Source organism: Chrysemys picta, chromosome 1, assembly GCF_011386835.1.
Source record: "Chrysemys picta bellii isolate R12L10 chromosome 1, ASM1138683v2, whole genome shotgun sequence".
In the NCBI taxonomy this organism is placed as follows: domain Eukaryota; kingdom Metazoa; phylum Chordata; order Testudines; family Emydidae; genus Chrysemys; species Chrysemys picta.
This window is the reverse complement of record NC_088791.1, coordinates 110586757-110603101: the sequence shown is the minus strand read 5'-3', so window position 1 is coordinate 110603101 and position 16345 is coordinate 110586757. Positions and strand designations below refer to the sequence as shown.

The 16345-nt window shown below is 40.3% G+C and overlaps 1 protein-coding gene across 2 annotated transcripts in view; it reads left to right on the top strand.

The window, feature by feature from the left end:
- The window catches only part of KDM5A (lysine demethylase 5A), a 77056-nt gene that overhangs the window by 5870 nt on the left and 54841 nt on the right, over nt 1-16345 (top strand). Inside the window, exons 4-8 of one of the 2 annotated variants that reach the window (XM_008164215.4) lie at nt 2433-2603; nt 3086-3220; nt 10118-10223; nt 11701-11789; nt 15940-16098. In XM_008164215.4, coding sequence (XP_008162437.1) covers nt 2433-2603; nt 3086-3220; nt 10118-10223; nt 11701-11789; nt 15940-16098 — 660 coding nt within the window. The remainder of the gene's footprint in view (nt 1-2432; nt 2604-3085; nt 3221-10117; nt 10224-11700; nt 11790-15939; nt 16099-16345) is intronic. The other variant, XM_008164214.4, reaches the window with a different exon arrangement.

Sequence of the window (16345 nt, the reverse complement as noted above, 5' to 3'; positions counted from 1 at the left end):
CTTCGGGATTTGGGGAAGCAGGGGACTACCTGGGGTGATGGTAGCAGTTTTTTTGCAGATTGTGTGCTGGATATACTGTGAAAACAAGGTGATACTTAAAATATTTGTAACCAGAATGATCATAAGGAAATGGCGACAATTACAAGTACAGATAACAATTACATTTGTGTTGGTGGCTCAATGTGAAAGTCCTGCAAAATTAACCAGTAGCTTTATTGGCCAGTTCTTCTCTTAGTTGCTCTCTACACATTGTAGGGCAGAGCTGTAGGAGTGTAGAGCTCTTTGCAAGATTAAGGGCATGTCTATACTTGGAAATTTACCAAAATAGCTACTCTGGAATAATTATTTCATCAGGGGCAATGTGTGCCAGCATAATAGGTGCCAGCCCTGAATCGGAAGGAGAGCCTAGAACAGCTATGTTGGTATAAGTTGGAATAAGAGTGCCTTTTTCCAATTTAGCTGTTAAAAGCAGTATTTTGCCAATATAAACTGCATCTACACAAGAAAGGTTTTGCCTATATAGCTGTAGCAACAAACCTTTTTTAGTGTAGATTAGGCCTACGAATGTGTGGTGGTACTAGCACTGCTAGATCAAAGATCCAGTTTCCACTTACTCATCAAAATGTACTTGTCTCAGGTGAGTGGAAATTTGTAGGGTGTGCAGTAGGGTAAGTGGCGTTGAACAATTTGTAGAGTGAGGGTGCTGAAAGCCATTGAATAAAACTTGTAAACCCTGTATATGATGGAAACTACTTCAAGCTGTGGGTGCTGCTGCATTCCTCGTTCTGGCACCCTTGGGTAGGGTACATTGCTTTAGAAGATTATGCTTTAGAAGAATTTGTTTTTCATAGACAGCCTTATGGGCAATGTGTATGTTTAACTTTGCTTAGCTGTCTTTGGAAAGCATTGAAGGTTTATTTCCATGTCTGCCATGGTTTGTTAGGAAATGTTACAATAGTATTTGCATAATGCCAGTGGGAATGATATTTGGGACACTGGCATGAGTTAGAGCAGGGACCTCAGTTCTGTATGAGTTAAAACTTTAGTTGTCTAACTAGTTGATGGCACAAATTACTTGCTTTGTTTAGTGGAAACTCACTGTCCTATGATTGCAAAGATTGTTTTTATTTTGTTAGTGTCTAGGTAATTGGCCATTATTGTTCAGAATGAGTGGGTATAAATTTTGGTTGCTTTCACTGTGTTGCTCATCTTATAGAGTGAGTCACAGCTGCATTAACTCATTATGGGCACTCCATAAAGCTTGGTTATTCTAAGCTAAGGTGTAATCATAGCTTTACAAAATGGATTCTCTAATTATTTTTAAAAACTGAACTGGAGAATACTTTGTAATGTGAAAAAAACAAAGGAAATAGAGGAAAGTGTGATTTTAATTTTTACTTGTGTTAAACGATTATAAAAACTGATTATTTAAAAGCTAAATTACTTTTCACTTAGGCTGTTACACTTTTGTACTTACTCAGTTTAGAAGCTAAATTGATAAGGTTTTCACTTTTTAGTTCCACTGCATTAATAATGCTTTGGTGTCTGCATTTCCATCAGTCCCTGCAGTGTTAGGCATATAACTTGGGCTCTTTGAGGAGGGAAAAAGTTTACCACCAAACTTAAGATGTGTAGAAATGTTTAGAATCTTTACAAAATTTAAATGAAACCAGGATTGGTCTATTTTGGTTTTAAACTGTTTCTCAGTGACCCTTAAAAGGGGGGGAGAGGGTAGAAATGTGGTCAGTGTTCAGAAGAAGCATTCCTTGTGCCACTATGACCTTCATTTGGAGACAAATGGACTGTTTTTCAGGTTAAATAAATTAGTCATATGTAGCCAAAGAGGACTTTGTATGTGAACTGATAGACTCAATGGCTATTGAAATAGTGTTGCTGCAGCAGTATTGATCTAGTTGGAAGGTGAAGTCAGTGTCTCCACTTTTGACAGTAGTTTGTTTCATCCAGGGTTCTCTGAGAATTTTGTAATTCTGGAGTCCTGAGCTTCAACACTTCCTTCTGTATTGAGTCTGTTAGAATTGACTCTGCTTCTGCCAGACTCTTGCGTTTTTCATCAGACTGCACATCTGATGAGTGACTTTTTATTTTGTTCTGACAGTGGGTTTGTATTCTTTCCAACCTGTCTGAGAAGTGCTGCTTGTTTATACTCTGCCACGCAGAAAGAGACACACTTTTTATTCGTTTCTGTGCAGCGGAGCTCTAATAAATGCATCAGGTGACAGAGACAGAGTTGCGTTCGTTAAAGTACTGCCCTGGCAGGAAAAATCCCCATATCATAATTATGGGTCTCTGAGTTTCACAGAACCTTTTGAAGGTTTGGTCTGTATAGTCATGTATGGTTCATACACAATGGTTAAAGGAACGAAATCTTCCTAAAAAAAGTTTAAAAAATAAATAAATGTGTTTTGTTTCAGATTGTTGCCAGCAAAGGAGGCTTTGAGGTGGTCACTAAAGAGAAGAAATGGTCCAAAGTAGCTAGTCGGCTAGGCTACCTGCCAGGAAAAGGCACTGGATCACTGCTGAAGTCTCACTATGAACGGATACTGTACCCCTATGAACTCTTCCAGTCTGGGGTTAGCCTTATGGTGAGAGACTTGTTCCCTTTCATGATAGAAAGATTCAAACTGCGTCCGTTTATTGCTATATACTAAACTGTCACATGTGGTTCTGTGCTCCTGAAAACAGCAACTACTTTCATCAAAGCAGCACCTCTTCACATTTGGAAGAATAGAATTAGAAGTTGCATTGTGATTTGGAGTAGTGATTGTACTTTTAGGTTTCTTTTATAGGTGTGAGATCAGTTTTGTCGGGAATGGGAAACAGGGCAAAGAGTGATGTACCTGTTTGGGAAGGTGTCTTTATTACCCTTTGTTAGACAGCTGTCAAGATTCAATCTTCTTATTTCAGACTGCATGCAGTGATTTCTGTCTTGTCCAAATGGCATGTGTACTGCAGTATGACTTCACTGGTAGCCCTATTCCTCAACAAACAGGATGATTCACAGACCATAGAGAGTCTGATCCCCTGATCAATCAACCCAGTGTCCTTCTGTGCTCTGATCCTTTAGGGCATCCAAAAGCCAAACTTGGACCTTAAGGAAAAAGTGGAGGCAGAGGACCTCGGCTCTGATGCCCAGGCTTCCCCAAAGCAGGGCACAAGAATGAACGTTGTGCTGAAGAGAACCAGACGCATCAAATCCCAGGTACCCACATTACTTGGCCACTATAGACAGAGTGCATTTATTTTTTGCACCAGTGCAACAGCACTGAGAGTGCAACAGCCTTTGTCTGGCCATGGGAGCCCACTCAAACGTGCCACGAGGAAGCAGTCCTTTTGTTAAACTCCAGAGACATGTATCTCTTAGGCCTGATCTATAGCTCATACAGATCTATACAGATATAGTTAAACTATTTTCATATTTTCAACTGGCTTATATTGTGTTGGTTTGCATCAGTGAATGCACCAATGCAAGCGAAACGGATAAGCTAGGTGTAAATTGATATAAAAGTGGTTCGACATGGGGCTTGCATCCATTTAACTAAATTTTGATTTTAGACACACCTTTAGCTAAACAGATGTAAGCATGTGTGCAGCTAAGGCTTTGCAGTCAGTTGGAAACTGTGGAAATGGGACCAATTATCACAAGATTGACGGACAGTTTTTTGTGAAGAGCTTGCAGCTGGGAGGGAAAATGCAGAGTGATGGCTGGGAAATCTGTTCCAGTTCCACAGCTTTTCTCCTGAAAATAAGCAGTCTCTTTTGTGTGGGTTAAGGCTATTATTGCTACAGCAACATCTAATATTTTACTAGGCAATATTGAAATTCCACAAAGACGGCCAGTAACTTTCCCTTCAAACTGAAACAGCATCACTTCACATGTCAGTACATCAAAAAAGACCTTGCAGTCTTGGCCTGATTTTCCTACTCTTTGTTTCTTTCCCTGCAGTCTTGTTTAAGCAGGCCATCTCTGTTTCTTATAAAATTACATGCTCATTGTGAAAAGAGAATCTCTGAAAATTTTTGGATGGGTCCACGTGGCACGTTCTAGTGGCTTCTTGCTGGCCAGTCAGTGGGACGTGGCTGAAAGCTGGGTTTTAATTTAATCTTTTTTACTATTTGCGCCATGCCATTCTGGACATATTTTAAGCACAATGAAATTTCTTTTCCATATCTAATGCTATCAAAAATATGTCTGTCTTTTTCTAAAGTGCACATCTCATGCCATCGGGTTTCTCCTCGCTTTTGCTGAGTATCCCTCTGCTTTAGTAAATAGTGTGTTTTGTTTCTCTTAGGTTATGGTTCATTTAGACAGGGTTGTCTTTTATCTGATCTCCTCGCTTTCTGGCAGACTTACTACATTTATTTGTATAATGTAACCATATTCAAAAACATCACAGCAATAGTCCTAGGCTGTGATCATGTGACATCTCTCAAACTGTGTTGTCTTGGGTGTGATCAGTACATGGATGGGAGATACCTACCCAAGAAAAATCCAGCATGTTACAGAAACTGCTGCTCCTCACTAAGTATGTGGAACTCTTCTGAGTTGGTATTGAGCCATTGTCTAGGGGGCACTATGCTATTGTGTCTTTTTCAGATGAGGTATAAAAGAGACACTACATCATTAAGATCTCATCGCTCTTTTTACAAGACTGCTTTCAGTAGTTTCAGTAAAACAATGGTATTCCTCACTCTCCCTTCTAAAAACTGTTCGTAGTGTTCCTGGCACAGAACAGCTGCTGCATTTCATTGGTGGGTGAGTTATCTTTACACATATAGTCTGCAAAGCTCTTTATTGTTGACTTATACAAAAATGATTTATAAAATCTAAGCATGCTTTCAATTATTTTAGCACTTAATAAAAGAAATGAAAGAAGTGAATTCTCCAACCTATGAGAAACTCAGCTCACTCACTTCACTTAATTAGGAAAAGCCCAAATATTTTTATGATGCATTCAGAAGGTCTAATAAACTTGTTGGACTAACTGGGGAACTGAATTCAAAGCAGAGACCTGTCCCTTATTCTCCTGTTGAGAACGCCCTGCTGCCACCTGCAGATAGCATGACTGCAAATCTACGGACTGTTTGCAAAATGTTCCAGGTTTTAGTTGTAGGGCAGGTGCTTATGGGGAGAAGCAGTCTCTACTGTAGGCAGGAATCCAAACCACCTAGCCCTTTGTAGATTAAAGTGAACACTTTGATTTGTATCTAAACCAGCTGGGGAGCCTCCAGAACCCTCATGTTTAATATGCCTCAGATGTGAATATCCATCAGATCAGGGGCAGGCAACCTATGGCACGTGTGCCAAAGGTGGCACGCGAGCTGATTTTCAGTGGCACTCACACTGCAGGGGTCTTGGCCACCGGTCCGGGGGGCTCTGCATTTTAATTTAATTTTAAATGCAGCTTCTTAAACATTTTAAAAACCTTATTTACTTTACATACAATAATTTAGTTATATATTATAGACTTATAGAAAGAGAAGTTCTAAAAACATTAAAATGTATTACCAGCGCACAAAACCTTAAATTAGAGTGAATAAATGAAGACTCGGCACACCACTTCTGAAAGGTTGCCAACCCCTGCATCAGATAAACATGCTCCTGTATTCTGCATCAGATGAAGATGACCTATGTAGAGTAGAGTATGTTGCCAGTAATCCAACTGCAGGTAACAGTTATGGTTAACTGATGATCTCTTTATCTGAGAAGAGTTTCTAAGTGAGAGGCAATATTACATTCTAAAAAGCAGAGAAAGCATTGTGGACCTATTACTTACAGATCAATTAGCTAAGAATGAGAATAGCAACAGTTTGGAACTAGCGACTGCAAGTTACTTGAATTAAGTATGGTACTGCTGCATTTGTGAAACAAAGGTACTAGATTTCAGATTTTAAGAAATTTAATAGAGATGTGAGAGAAGGATATTTTAAAATTCTCCATTGTAAAAGAAGGCTGGGAATCTTTAGATACTATAATTAAACCAAAACTGGCTAAAACCCTCTGGAAAAATAACTGAAGGAACAAGTAGAGGAAGATTGGTTTTGCAAAGACTTCTCAAAGATCTATTTTAACCAGTCCTATTCTTTTTCCCATTATCCCAAAATAAAACTCTTGTAAATGGGAATGGTGGGGAAGGCAAGCAATAATTTAGTAAAGGCGTGCAAGGAAAGGAAGAGAAGTAAAAAAGATTAACACTAGAAAATAAGGATGGCTTTACAAATGTTGGAAAGCAGGTCACTTATTAGATGAGGAGTGATATTAATAACGAAAAATGGCTTAGATGCATTTTTCTTTTACTACTTAATTTAACAAAGTTTTAAGGGAAATCCTGTTTAAAAACAAAAAGCAGATTGGGAATACTGGAAATAATAGAGTAAAGACAAATAAGCCATAAGGATGCATTCTGGGCTGTTAAGGGATTTGATTAATGAGCTCACTGAACCGCTGATAATTTATTTCTAAAAAAAATCATTGAACTGGAAGGAAAGAAAAGCCAATGTTGCTCTAATCTTTTAAAAGGTGATACTATTAAAGTGACACGAACAGCTTCAAATCTAGAGAAGTTTTTAGAAGAGTTAAGTTGCAGGCAACACTTTTGCCCCGAGTTCCTGTACCAATTTTTGTGGTTTGACAATCACACTTTAATATTTTGAAAACATTTCTGTGTTAGCGTGGGAGATAATTGCAGTGGAAACTGTTCAAAAAAACAATTTAACGTACTATATAAAAAGTGCTGGGAAATGCACAAAGTAATAAAAAAAAGTTACGTTATCAATTATAATAATCTTAGGTGCTACTTGTAATAATAGAAGTTTAAAAATACACCTCCATCCTGATATAATGTGACCCGATATAACACGAATTCGGATATAACGTGGTAAAGCAGTGCTCCGGGGGGAGGGGCGGGGCTGCGCACTCCGGCAGATCAAAGCAAGTTTGATATTACGCATTTTCACCTATAATGCGGTAAGATTTTTTGGCTCCTGAGGACAGCGTTATATAAGGGTAGAGGTGTATCTCATAGAAGTGACTTTTCAAGTTGATGGTGTCCCTTGAAAGGATGAAGTACTTAAACCCATAATTGGATCCTGTTAGTGTTTTCTGATATGAAAGAAAAAATACTTGATTTTTCAGTTTAGCAATTGTCGGATGATGGAGTAAATAGAGAAATCTGTTAAAATAGTATAGGAAAAAGATGGTGATGACAAGTCTACTTCATTGCATGCTCAGTCTCAAACCCTAGTTAGGAATAATAACATTGTGCACTTATTAAATCACAACGTTAAGGCAGAATAACATCATTACAAACTTGTATTGTGTGACTGTTGATAGAAGTGTGTCTGAGGTTGTTGGTTTTTTTTTTTTTTTTTTTTTTTTGGCTAGAGTGCAAGTTTGAAGTTGAGATAGATAGATATATATATATGGCTTTTCGGTATCTGTTGGAAAGTTGGAGTGCGTTCCGCTGTAAAAGTGGCATGAGACTTTTCCTGTCCTATCCCTTTAATTCCATGCTTTCACAATTTTGAGTTTGGAAGTGTCTTGATGCAATCTTAAGCGTCACTAAATGAAGTGTGGGTTTTAATCATCTTGAGAGTTTTTGATATTCATAGATTTGTCTGTTTGTAAACAAGTGCTATTTGTTCTATAGGCATTTATTAGATTTTTTTTTTTTAAAGTATGCTTCCTTCTGGTCACATAACTTGTACTTTTGATATATGTGGTGTTCCCTTTACCTGATGAGAAGAATTAGTGGTTATAGATGAACTCATCATTACCTTTTAAAATTGTGTTCACTTAGAAGTATAATGGAATTAGAAGGAATAAGAATTGAGAAACATCGTTTATATTAAAAAAAAAAAAAAAAAGAAACTAGGCAGATAAGCTTGATTTAATTTTATAATTTTATCAAAAAGCAATATGAGAAGAGAACTTGATGTAATTTCTGGATTTTAGTAAAGAATGATATTCAAATTAATTTTTCAAATGAAAGTAAGGATTGGGATTACGACAAGCAAATGGACTAAAAATTGCCTGAAAATCTGTAAATAAAGAGTGAAGATTTAATGAGAACATTGTGTTGTTTGGGGGAAGGAGGTAATCTGATACCACTGGGATCTCTCATAAATCCCATTTTATCTGTTTTCATTAATCATATGGAGTAGTGGGAAAACAGTGTTCCCATAAAATTAAAGGGACGCCAACTTGAAAAATCACATTTGTCTGAATGGTGTACCTGTATACTAAAATATTTGATTGCTATCTTTTGGTTTATGTGCTTTGTATATTCTCATGGACATCAAGATCAGTTACGCCATTGTCCAATGTCAATCAGTTTTTCACTTGCTAGAAAGATTTCTATAAAAATAAAGAGGTGAACAGAAAAACCCTTTAAAACATAAGGAATTAAAAAAACCCCCAGGACGTATTACTTAGAGTGCTGTATCAAACTGGATTTTAAAGTCAATTTTTAAAAATTCAGGTTTATAGTCTCCCTTTAAATTATAACGCATTACCATTACTAGTGGGAACAGAGGCATAACGCAGATGATCTACAGATATTTGAACATGAATAGAAAATAACTGATATTCAGAATGGAAAGTTACAAGTTAATATACTGAGTGACAAAACAAGCTCAAACACAGAATCCAGTCGGAGGGAAATATCTGGATAGCAGTAGTGCTTAAAACAAACAAACAAAAAAACCCATGGTGATTAGCAAATGAGACTTGCATTTCAGTCCATTTTGGCATCCAACTAAAAGAACAAACATGAAAAGTTGACATGAATACATGGAAATTATATTATCTGTTTATAGCAATATTGTCACTGCAGATGGAGTTTCTCATTCAGTTTTGAGCACCGCTTACCAGAAAGCTTATTTTTGTTGTTGTTGTTGACATCACTGAGGATTGTGATAGGTGCCTGGCAGTACCAGCAGAGACCTGATTCATACCCCCAAGGAGCTAACAAACTTATCTTATAGTACAATAGGGGAGCAAGAGAAGGAAGTGCAGGATAACATCAGTAAGATACTGCAGTTTCTCAGTGAGCATTAGTGGGCAGCGTGATGGATTAAAAATGTTTTAGTTGACTGGCTTGAAGGCTTTGTAGGAGCAGCAGGTTTTTAGGAGAGACTTGAATGAAGAAAAGGTAGTTTCCTTCCTGAGTTGGTACACCAGGCCATTCCAAGAGTAGGAGGTAGCATAAAAGAAAGTACGTGGACCAAGTGAGAGAGTTTTTGAGAAGTAAGTGGACAAAAGATGTATTGAGGTTCCCATCTCTGGTGGAGTGGCGGCAATGATGGAATAAAACAAGGTTGGATAAGCCTATAGTACCTAGTACAATGGAATCTGGGTTCACGACTAGGACTCCTAGGCACTATGGTAATACAAAAATGAGAGGCTCGGAGTTATGTAGGACTGTAAATGAATGGACAGGAAGGGACAAAACATTAAAATAGAACAACCCTGCATTGTCAGGGGGATGGCCTGGATGACCTAATAAGTATTTTTCATTGCTTAATTCACATGAATTGAAGCACACCATGTGTAGGTAGGGGCTGTGGGGAATAGTAATTCTGCCATTGCATCTGAAAATCCAAGCCCAGTCAAGGATTCAAGAAGACCTGTGAACATCATTAATAGTTTGTGGATATAGCCACCCACTCAAGGGAGCAGATGAAAGGTGCCAGATAAATAATGTATTTATTAATATCAAACTTTTCCTGATCCATAGTAACTTGGAAAGTGTTGCATCGGTGATTAATTGTTTTTGCCAGAAGTCAAACCTAGTTCTCTGTGATCACTTGTTGTATAGATCAACCTTTGTAACAAAACTCTTTAATGCTAAATGTGGAGACATCTGTTTGGAGAATTGGAAGAGAAGTTCTAGTCTGTTTCATTGCATTCCCGTTCTTGCATCTGGATATTGGGTTTGGGGATGAAAAATCAGGCCTTGCATCTTCTAATGGGTAAAACGGATGTTGTGATTGTGAATGGGGCAATGAGAGGAAGAGAGTAGAGATACATGTGTACAGTGAGTAGTGGAGACCTGGAAGGTAAATGCTGATGGTTGTGTTGATATGGTCTTGTTTTCAGGCAGAGGCAGGAGAGATGAGTAGAAATACTGAGCTGAAGAAGCTGCAGATCTTCGGAGCTGGACCCAAGATGGTGGGACTGGCATTGGGAGCAAAGGATAAAGAAGGTAAATAAGACTCTGGCTTATCCTGTAGGTAGGGGTGGGAAGGACACAGTAGCCTGTCTCTAGACTCTTAAAACAGTCTTTTGAACCAAACCTCGCTGCTCTTTCTGGAGACAAGTGGGAAGAGGTAAAAATGAGCCACTATGATGTGAAAAAGTTAAACATTTTGGGATTTAATTCATGGGGTGTTGACAGAACTCATGGTGGCTAACCACATTGGCTGGACTCTCTTAATTTGATAGTCATATTTCTTTATTATTTAGGAAACCTACTGTACCAGTTGAGAATTACTGGACTTGAAAAAAGGGTTGATAAATGTTGACACCAATCATGCTAGATAAGCACCCAAATTATGAGGGTAATCCACTTCGCTTCATGATGTTCCTGGATCTCCTGTGACGATCAGCAAGGGGGGGGTTTACTCTTTCCCCAGTCATATACAGCTTGATACAACTGGCAGTTTACTTCTGGGGAAATTCTGTGCCAAAAATTAAAAATTATGCGCACATTATTTTAAAATTCTGCATATTTTATTTGTCAAAATAACACAATATAATCACTCCAGTTTCAATTATTTATTTCAAATTTATTTCACAATACCTGTCAACAAGTATGTGGTCAATACAGACAACAGCAAAAAAGATTCTCCCATGAGTAAAGAGTTATAGAAACCCCTACAGCAGCCCAGTTCCAGTTGGGAGGTGCTGGAGGGGGGCTGTGTGGGGCCTCCAGAGCCTAGACACCTGCACTCCCATTGGCTCAGAGCCCAGCTGCGGGGCACCCCCTGGCCCAGACACCCACACCCTCTTCCTCCCAGAGCTCAGCCACAGGGCACCCCCCCCCCCGGCATCCCACCTCCCCCACAGAGCCCAGCCACAGGGCACCCTCTGGCCCAGAAACCTATATACCCCTCCCCACGGAGCCCAACCACGGGCCATCCTCCGGCCCAGACACCTGTTCCCTCCCCAGCCCCCCCGAGAGCTCAGCCTTGAGGCAGCCCCCAACTCTCACACCAGCACCCCCTTTATTCCCCCCAACTTCTTTACTGTCCCGCCAGGGGACATGGTGTGGTGCAGCTCTGCCCTTCCTCACCCTTTGCCGGAGCTGGCTGGGTCTCCCAGGCCTCTCCCTGTCTCAGGAGAATGAGGATCCAAGAGCATGCAGCCTCAAGCCCTTCCAGGCTGGGCACTCCACTCACTGCGAGCTGGGCTTTGCAGAGTCCAGTGACCCCCTAGTGGCAGCCAGAAATTCTCTGGGGGAAACAGGGAATTCTGTGAAATTCTGCATTCTGCAGTGGCACAGAATTCCCCCCAGGAGTAAACTGGTCAGGTACACCAAAGAGTTCTGGCTTTCTCTACAGCATTAAGTAGTAGTTGCTGCCAAAGGCAGGGTAGCAGGCTGGTCTCTACATGGTCCTTGTATGTGGGATCTTTCTTTATGCTATATTAATGAAATGTATGTAACTTTATTTTACTTCAAGACGAGGTCTCTCGAAGACGCAAAGGCACCAAGTCAGAAGCATTTGGCATGCAGATGAGGCAGCGCAAAGGGACAATTTCTGTCAACTTTGTAAGTGTGATTTCTTTGCTCTGGAGCACATGAGCATAGGAAATGAAGCTGTCAGCTTGGGTTACTTTTTGATGTATTTGTGCCATTGGGAAAATAGGGCACTGTAACAGATATTACATTATAAGGTCAGAATTTGAATTAATCACAGTAAAAATGTTCCATTCGAGGTTGCAGTTCCCCCTTAGTTTATCAGAAAATGCTGATAAAGCCTGAAGAGACTGGCCTGAGACTCAAGAGATCTAGGTTCTGCTCTGCCACACATGTTCTGTATGCTCTTGGGCAAATTGCTTAGTCTCTGTGTGCTTCAGTTCTCCATCAGTAAAATGGAAATAGCAGTACTTTCCTTCCTTAGTGGTATTATATGGAAAAATACATTAGATTATGAGTGCTCATATACTACAGTAATGGAGGCCATATAAGTATCTAAGATAGTCTAAACTTTTTGATACAAGGGACTGGCTTGCTGCCACCCTAAGCTGTGTCAGGGAAATCTCTGGAACCAGTGCCAGTCTATGGACTGTTCGTTGAGAAATACTGGTTTAAACTACAGAAAACCAGACTAATTTTGTCTCAAACTCTGTCTTGAGTTGAAACATCTAATTTTTATTAGTCTACCAGGGAGAAAAATAAAGGAAAGAAATAAAATCTATGTAGCTGTTTGATACTTGAGCATGGACAAACAGGGTATAGTTTCTTTTATTTTATTGGATAACTCAAATGGCTTTATTTAAACTGTCATACTTGGCACATGTACAGAGTCCTGAATAAGGATTAGTACTTCTAACACGTTTGAAGAAATTAAGTTCTGTGCACTTCAAAAACAGCATACTGAGCATGCAGAATGCATTATTTTCCCTTAGCTTCTGAAAGTCTTCCCAAAACTTGTGCTGGTTATTAGAAATGTTAGTTATTCCCAGTTCCAGGAGGGGCCATGGGACTTGAACAAAAACTCAAATGAGATCTTTTAGATGAAGAAATGGCGTCTGAGTTAAATTATGGGGGTCATAAACTGCAATTTAAAGCAGCAGCAGCTAGGTGCTTGGAAGCAGATGGTGTTACCAGTGTGAATAGGCCCAAGCTTGTCTCATTTTCAAAACTAAAAGCATTGGATCCCTTTAGTACTTTGATGAGTTACTTGTTGAGAGTACATGGTATTTCTAGGCTTGATGTTTTTCCATGACAGGAATGGCTGCTATTAGTGATTTTCATTTTTTAAATAAGATTTTATTGGAAAAATTTTCTTACCTAGTCAGTTGTCACTCATCAGGACACCCGAGTTTGATTCCTGTTTGTGTTGTCTCTCACTTGTGACAAGGGTTCAAATAAGGTAGCAATAAAACCAGAAGCTTGCAGCTATATTGCCTTGGCTGTGGTCTTGTAGAACCTCTATAAATGAATGCTCGTTGAGCATGGATAGTACTTGAATGAGACACCTTCAAGGAAATGAGTCTTTGAAACATACACATCTTGTACATCAGTCTACAGTTGTCATCTGAAGAACATACTACTGTAGTTCTGGTTGTCCTTCTTCCCCACCCATTTATTATTTTACCTTTGTGTAAAATGGTAATTCTGTGCAAAAAATGCACAAATGCAAAAACGTTGAGGATTTAATTGCAAAAAAGTCACAAGATTTGAGATTCCCACAGCAACCATAAATCTGCTTTTGTATGTTTGCTTTACAGTATGGCTTTGATATTTAATCACATGTTAACTGTGCTGTAATATACAATGTTGCATGTGTTTATGGAAAAAGGGCAGTACCTTAGGATCATAGTGATTGCTTGGTGACAGTTGCTATAGTAAATGTGGTAAACAATTGTAATCCCCTATTTCTGAAAGTAACCTGTCTGGGTGATGCCTTCCATCTAGAGCCTCTGCCATATCCATTTTCTTGAGTTTGTTTGAGATGGGGGTGTATTTTTCCTCCCCCCGCCCCTTCTCTGTGTTTATAAAATAAATAAAACCCCCAAACAAAATCCCACCACACTTTTAGACGTTGTTAGAACACAAATAGCTTAAGTTTCAAACTTGGCCTGGATGTGATCTTCCATGAGGACGACTAGTGTTTTCACTAAATCTGGAAAATGGTGGACTTTTGCAGAATTTTGATGATTTGAAAATTTCCTGTCAAGCATGTGTAATTGAAAATGGTGAGATTTTTAAGGAGCATTGCATGTTTGCACACCTAGGGTGTGCATACTCTCCTAAACAGGGTGAAATAACAGTAGGGCTTTGCCTTACGTGATGCATTCCTATTGTGTTTCAGTCACTTAAAAGACTTAATATTGTAGTGACAGGCTGACTTAGTTAAAACTAGTGTCATCCTGTCTTGCTTTTTGGGCTACATAATAAAAAGATACAATCTGGGTTCTCTCTCATCTGATGGGAATAATGGGGGAATTTGGATCAAGTAATGTATTAAATTTGAGTGCTTCCAATAAATGATTAAACATAAAATCATTCTTCAGATACAGTAAGTGAGTAACGGACTAACGTATTTAGATTGCATCACAGCTCGGTAGTTTTCTAAAACAAACGTTTTAGGGGCTTGAGTATATTTTAGGGAGAAAAATAGCTGATCTTTACTGATACTGGAGCTATACTTCTGTGGGCTCTAGCATAGGGGTGGGCAAACTTTTTGGCCCGAGGGCCCCGTCTGGGTATGAAAATTGTATGGCAGGCCATGAATGCTCATGAAATTGGGGATTGGGGTGCGGGAGGGGCTGAGGGCTCTGGCTGGGGAGGGGGTGTTTAGGATGGGGCTGGGGATGAGGGGTGGGGGTGCAGGAGGTTGCTGCGGGCTGAGACCAAGGGGTTTGGAGGGTGGCAGGGGGATCAGGGCAGGGTTAAGTGGTTCGGGCATGGGAGGGCGTCGGGGTGCAGCTACAGACGGCACTTACCTCAAGCAGCTTCCGGAAGCAGCAGCATGTCCCTCCTCCAGCTCCTGCGCGGAGGCGCAGCCAGGCGGCTCGGCGTGCTGTCCCATCTGCAGGCGCCGCCCCTGCAGCTCCCATTGGCCCTGGTTCCTGGCCAGTGGGAGCTGCGGAGCCCCTTGGCTGACCCTATGCATAGGAGCCGGAGGGTGGACATGCTGCTGCTTCCGGGATCCGTGCAGAGCCATAGCACGCGCAGAGCGGGGCAAGGCCCTGGCTGGAGTGCCAGAGCAGGACAAGCCCTGGACCCTGCTCCTTGGCAGGAGCTTGAGGACTGGATTAAAACGTTTGAAGGCCCGGATGTGGCCTCTGGGCTGTAGTTTGCCAACCCCTTGCTCTAGCAGGAGGGAATTTGTGACCTTGATTGTGCAGTAATCTCCTTGGTTTTTGAGACAGTTCTTCAAGTCAGTGCTTTTCTGGTTGGGCAGACAGTAAATGAGGAAGTGATGTGCTGGCGCATGAATTCTTACACTTTGCTACTTGGAATCTTACCTTCGTGTAATCAAAGAAGAGTAAAGATCAAGGGGAAGGACTGTTAGCACTGGTGCATGTAGCTTTTGCCTTTGGATTCTCAGCTTGTAATTTGCAATGTTTCTCTGTTCCTGGCCTGGTCTGTTTTTTGTCCCTGCATTTGAGAACAGCTTCAGATATAATTACATTTGTATCACGGATACTGATGCAGTGCCTATTTTTGATCTAGCCATGGGGGCTCTTGCAGAGTGCACTGTGCAGAGATCTAATTTGAATTAACCTTCATCATTGGGGTTCAGAGAGTGGAGAAAGCATTCATACTGAGGATATAACAAGGATGGAGCCTCATCTTCTCAAATTAAATTTAATGTAAATTAGTTCTAGTTAAAGTAAATGTAAATGAGTTCTTCAAGTTATCTATCTGGAAGATACTTGATCATGTCCTTCCTCCCCCTATAGCTCAGCTGGATGGCTATTCCCTAGCTCCCTACCATCTTGTGTTCTTTCAGATTCTCAGATGTGTGGCTGCCTTGGGAAGCAGGAGCTCAGTGGAGGTTTATCAGTGCTTCTCTTGTTGGGTAAGCGGGTGGGAGGGAGAGGATTATCTAATGTCAAAGTATCTGATTTCAGCACTGTGTTATATAGTTAGTAAGACTCTAGCAAGGGAGGTTATGGAAGGCAGCACCTGGGTAATGGAGACTGATCATAACATTACACTGACTTTATTTTTTTTCTCTCCACAGGTTGATCTGTATGTTTGCTTGTTTTGTGGCCGGGGAAACAATGAGGACAAACTGCTACTGTGTGATGGATGTGATGATAGCTACCACACTTTTTGCTTGATTCCCCCTTTGCCTGATGTTCCCAAGGGTGACTGGAGATGCCCAAAATGTGTTGCTGAGGTACAGGACTACTCAACTCTCTATATCTATTCATGTTATTAGGAAGAGCCATTTACAATGGTAGCTCAGCCCTTTGAGCTCTGTCCTCTTCCTCTTGTCGTTGGAGCAGAATGGGTAGTTTTATATTTAGTTTGGGATATTGTCAAGATGTGACCTGTGACTGAGTCTCCAGAAGCCCTTTGTTGAGCAAACAAAGCTGTTGGGCAGCATAAGAAGGAAAAGTGTCTGCCAGAGGAAGCCTAAAACT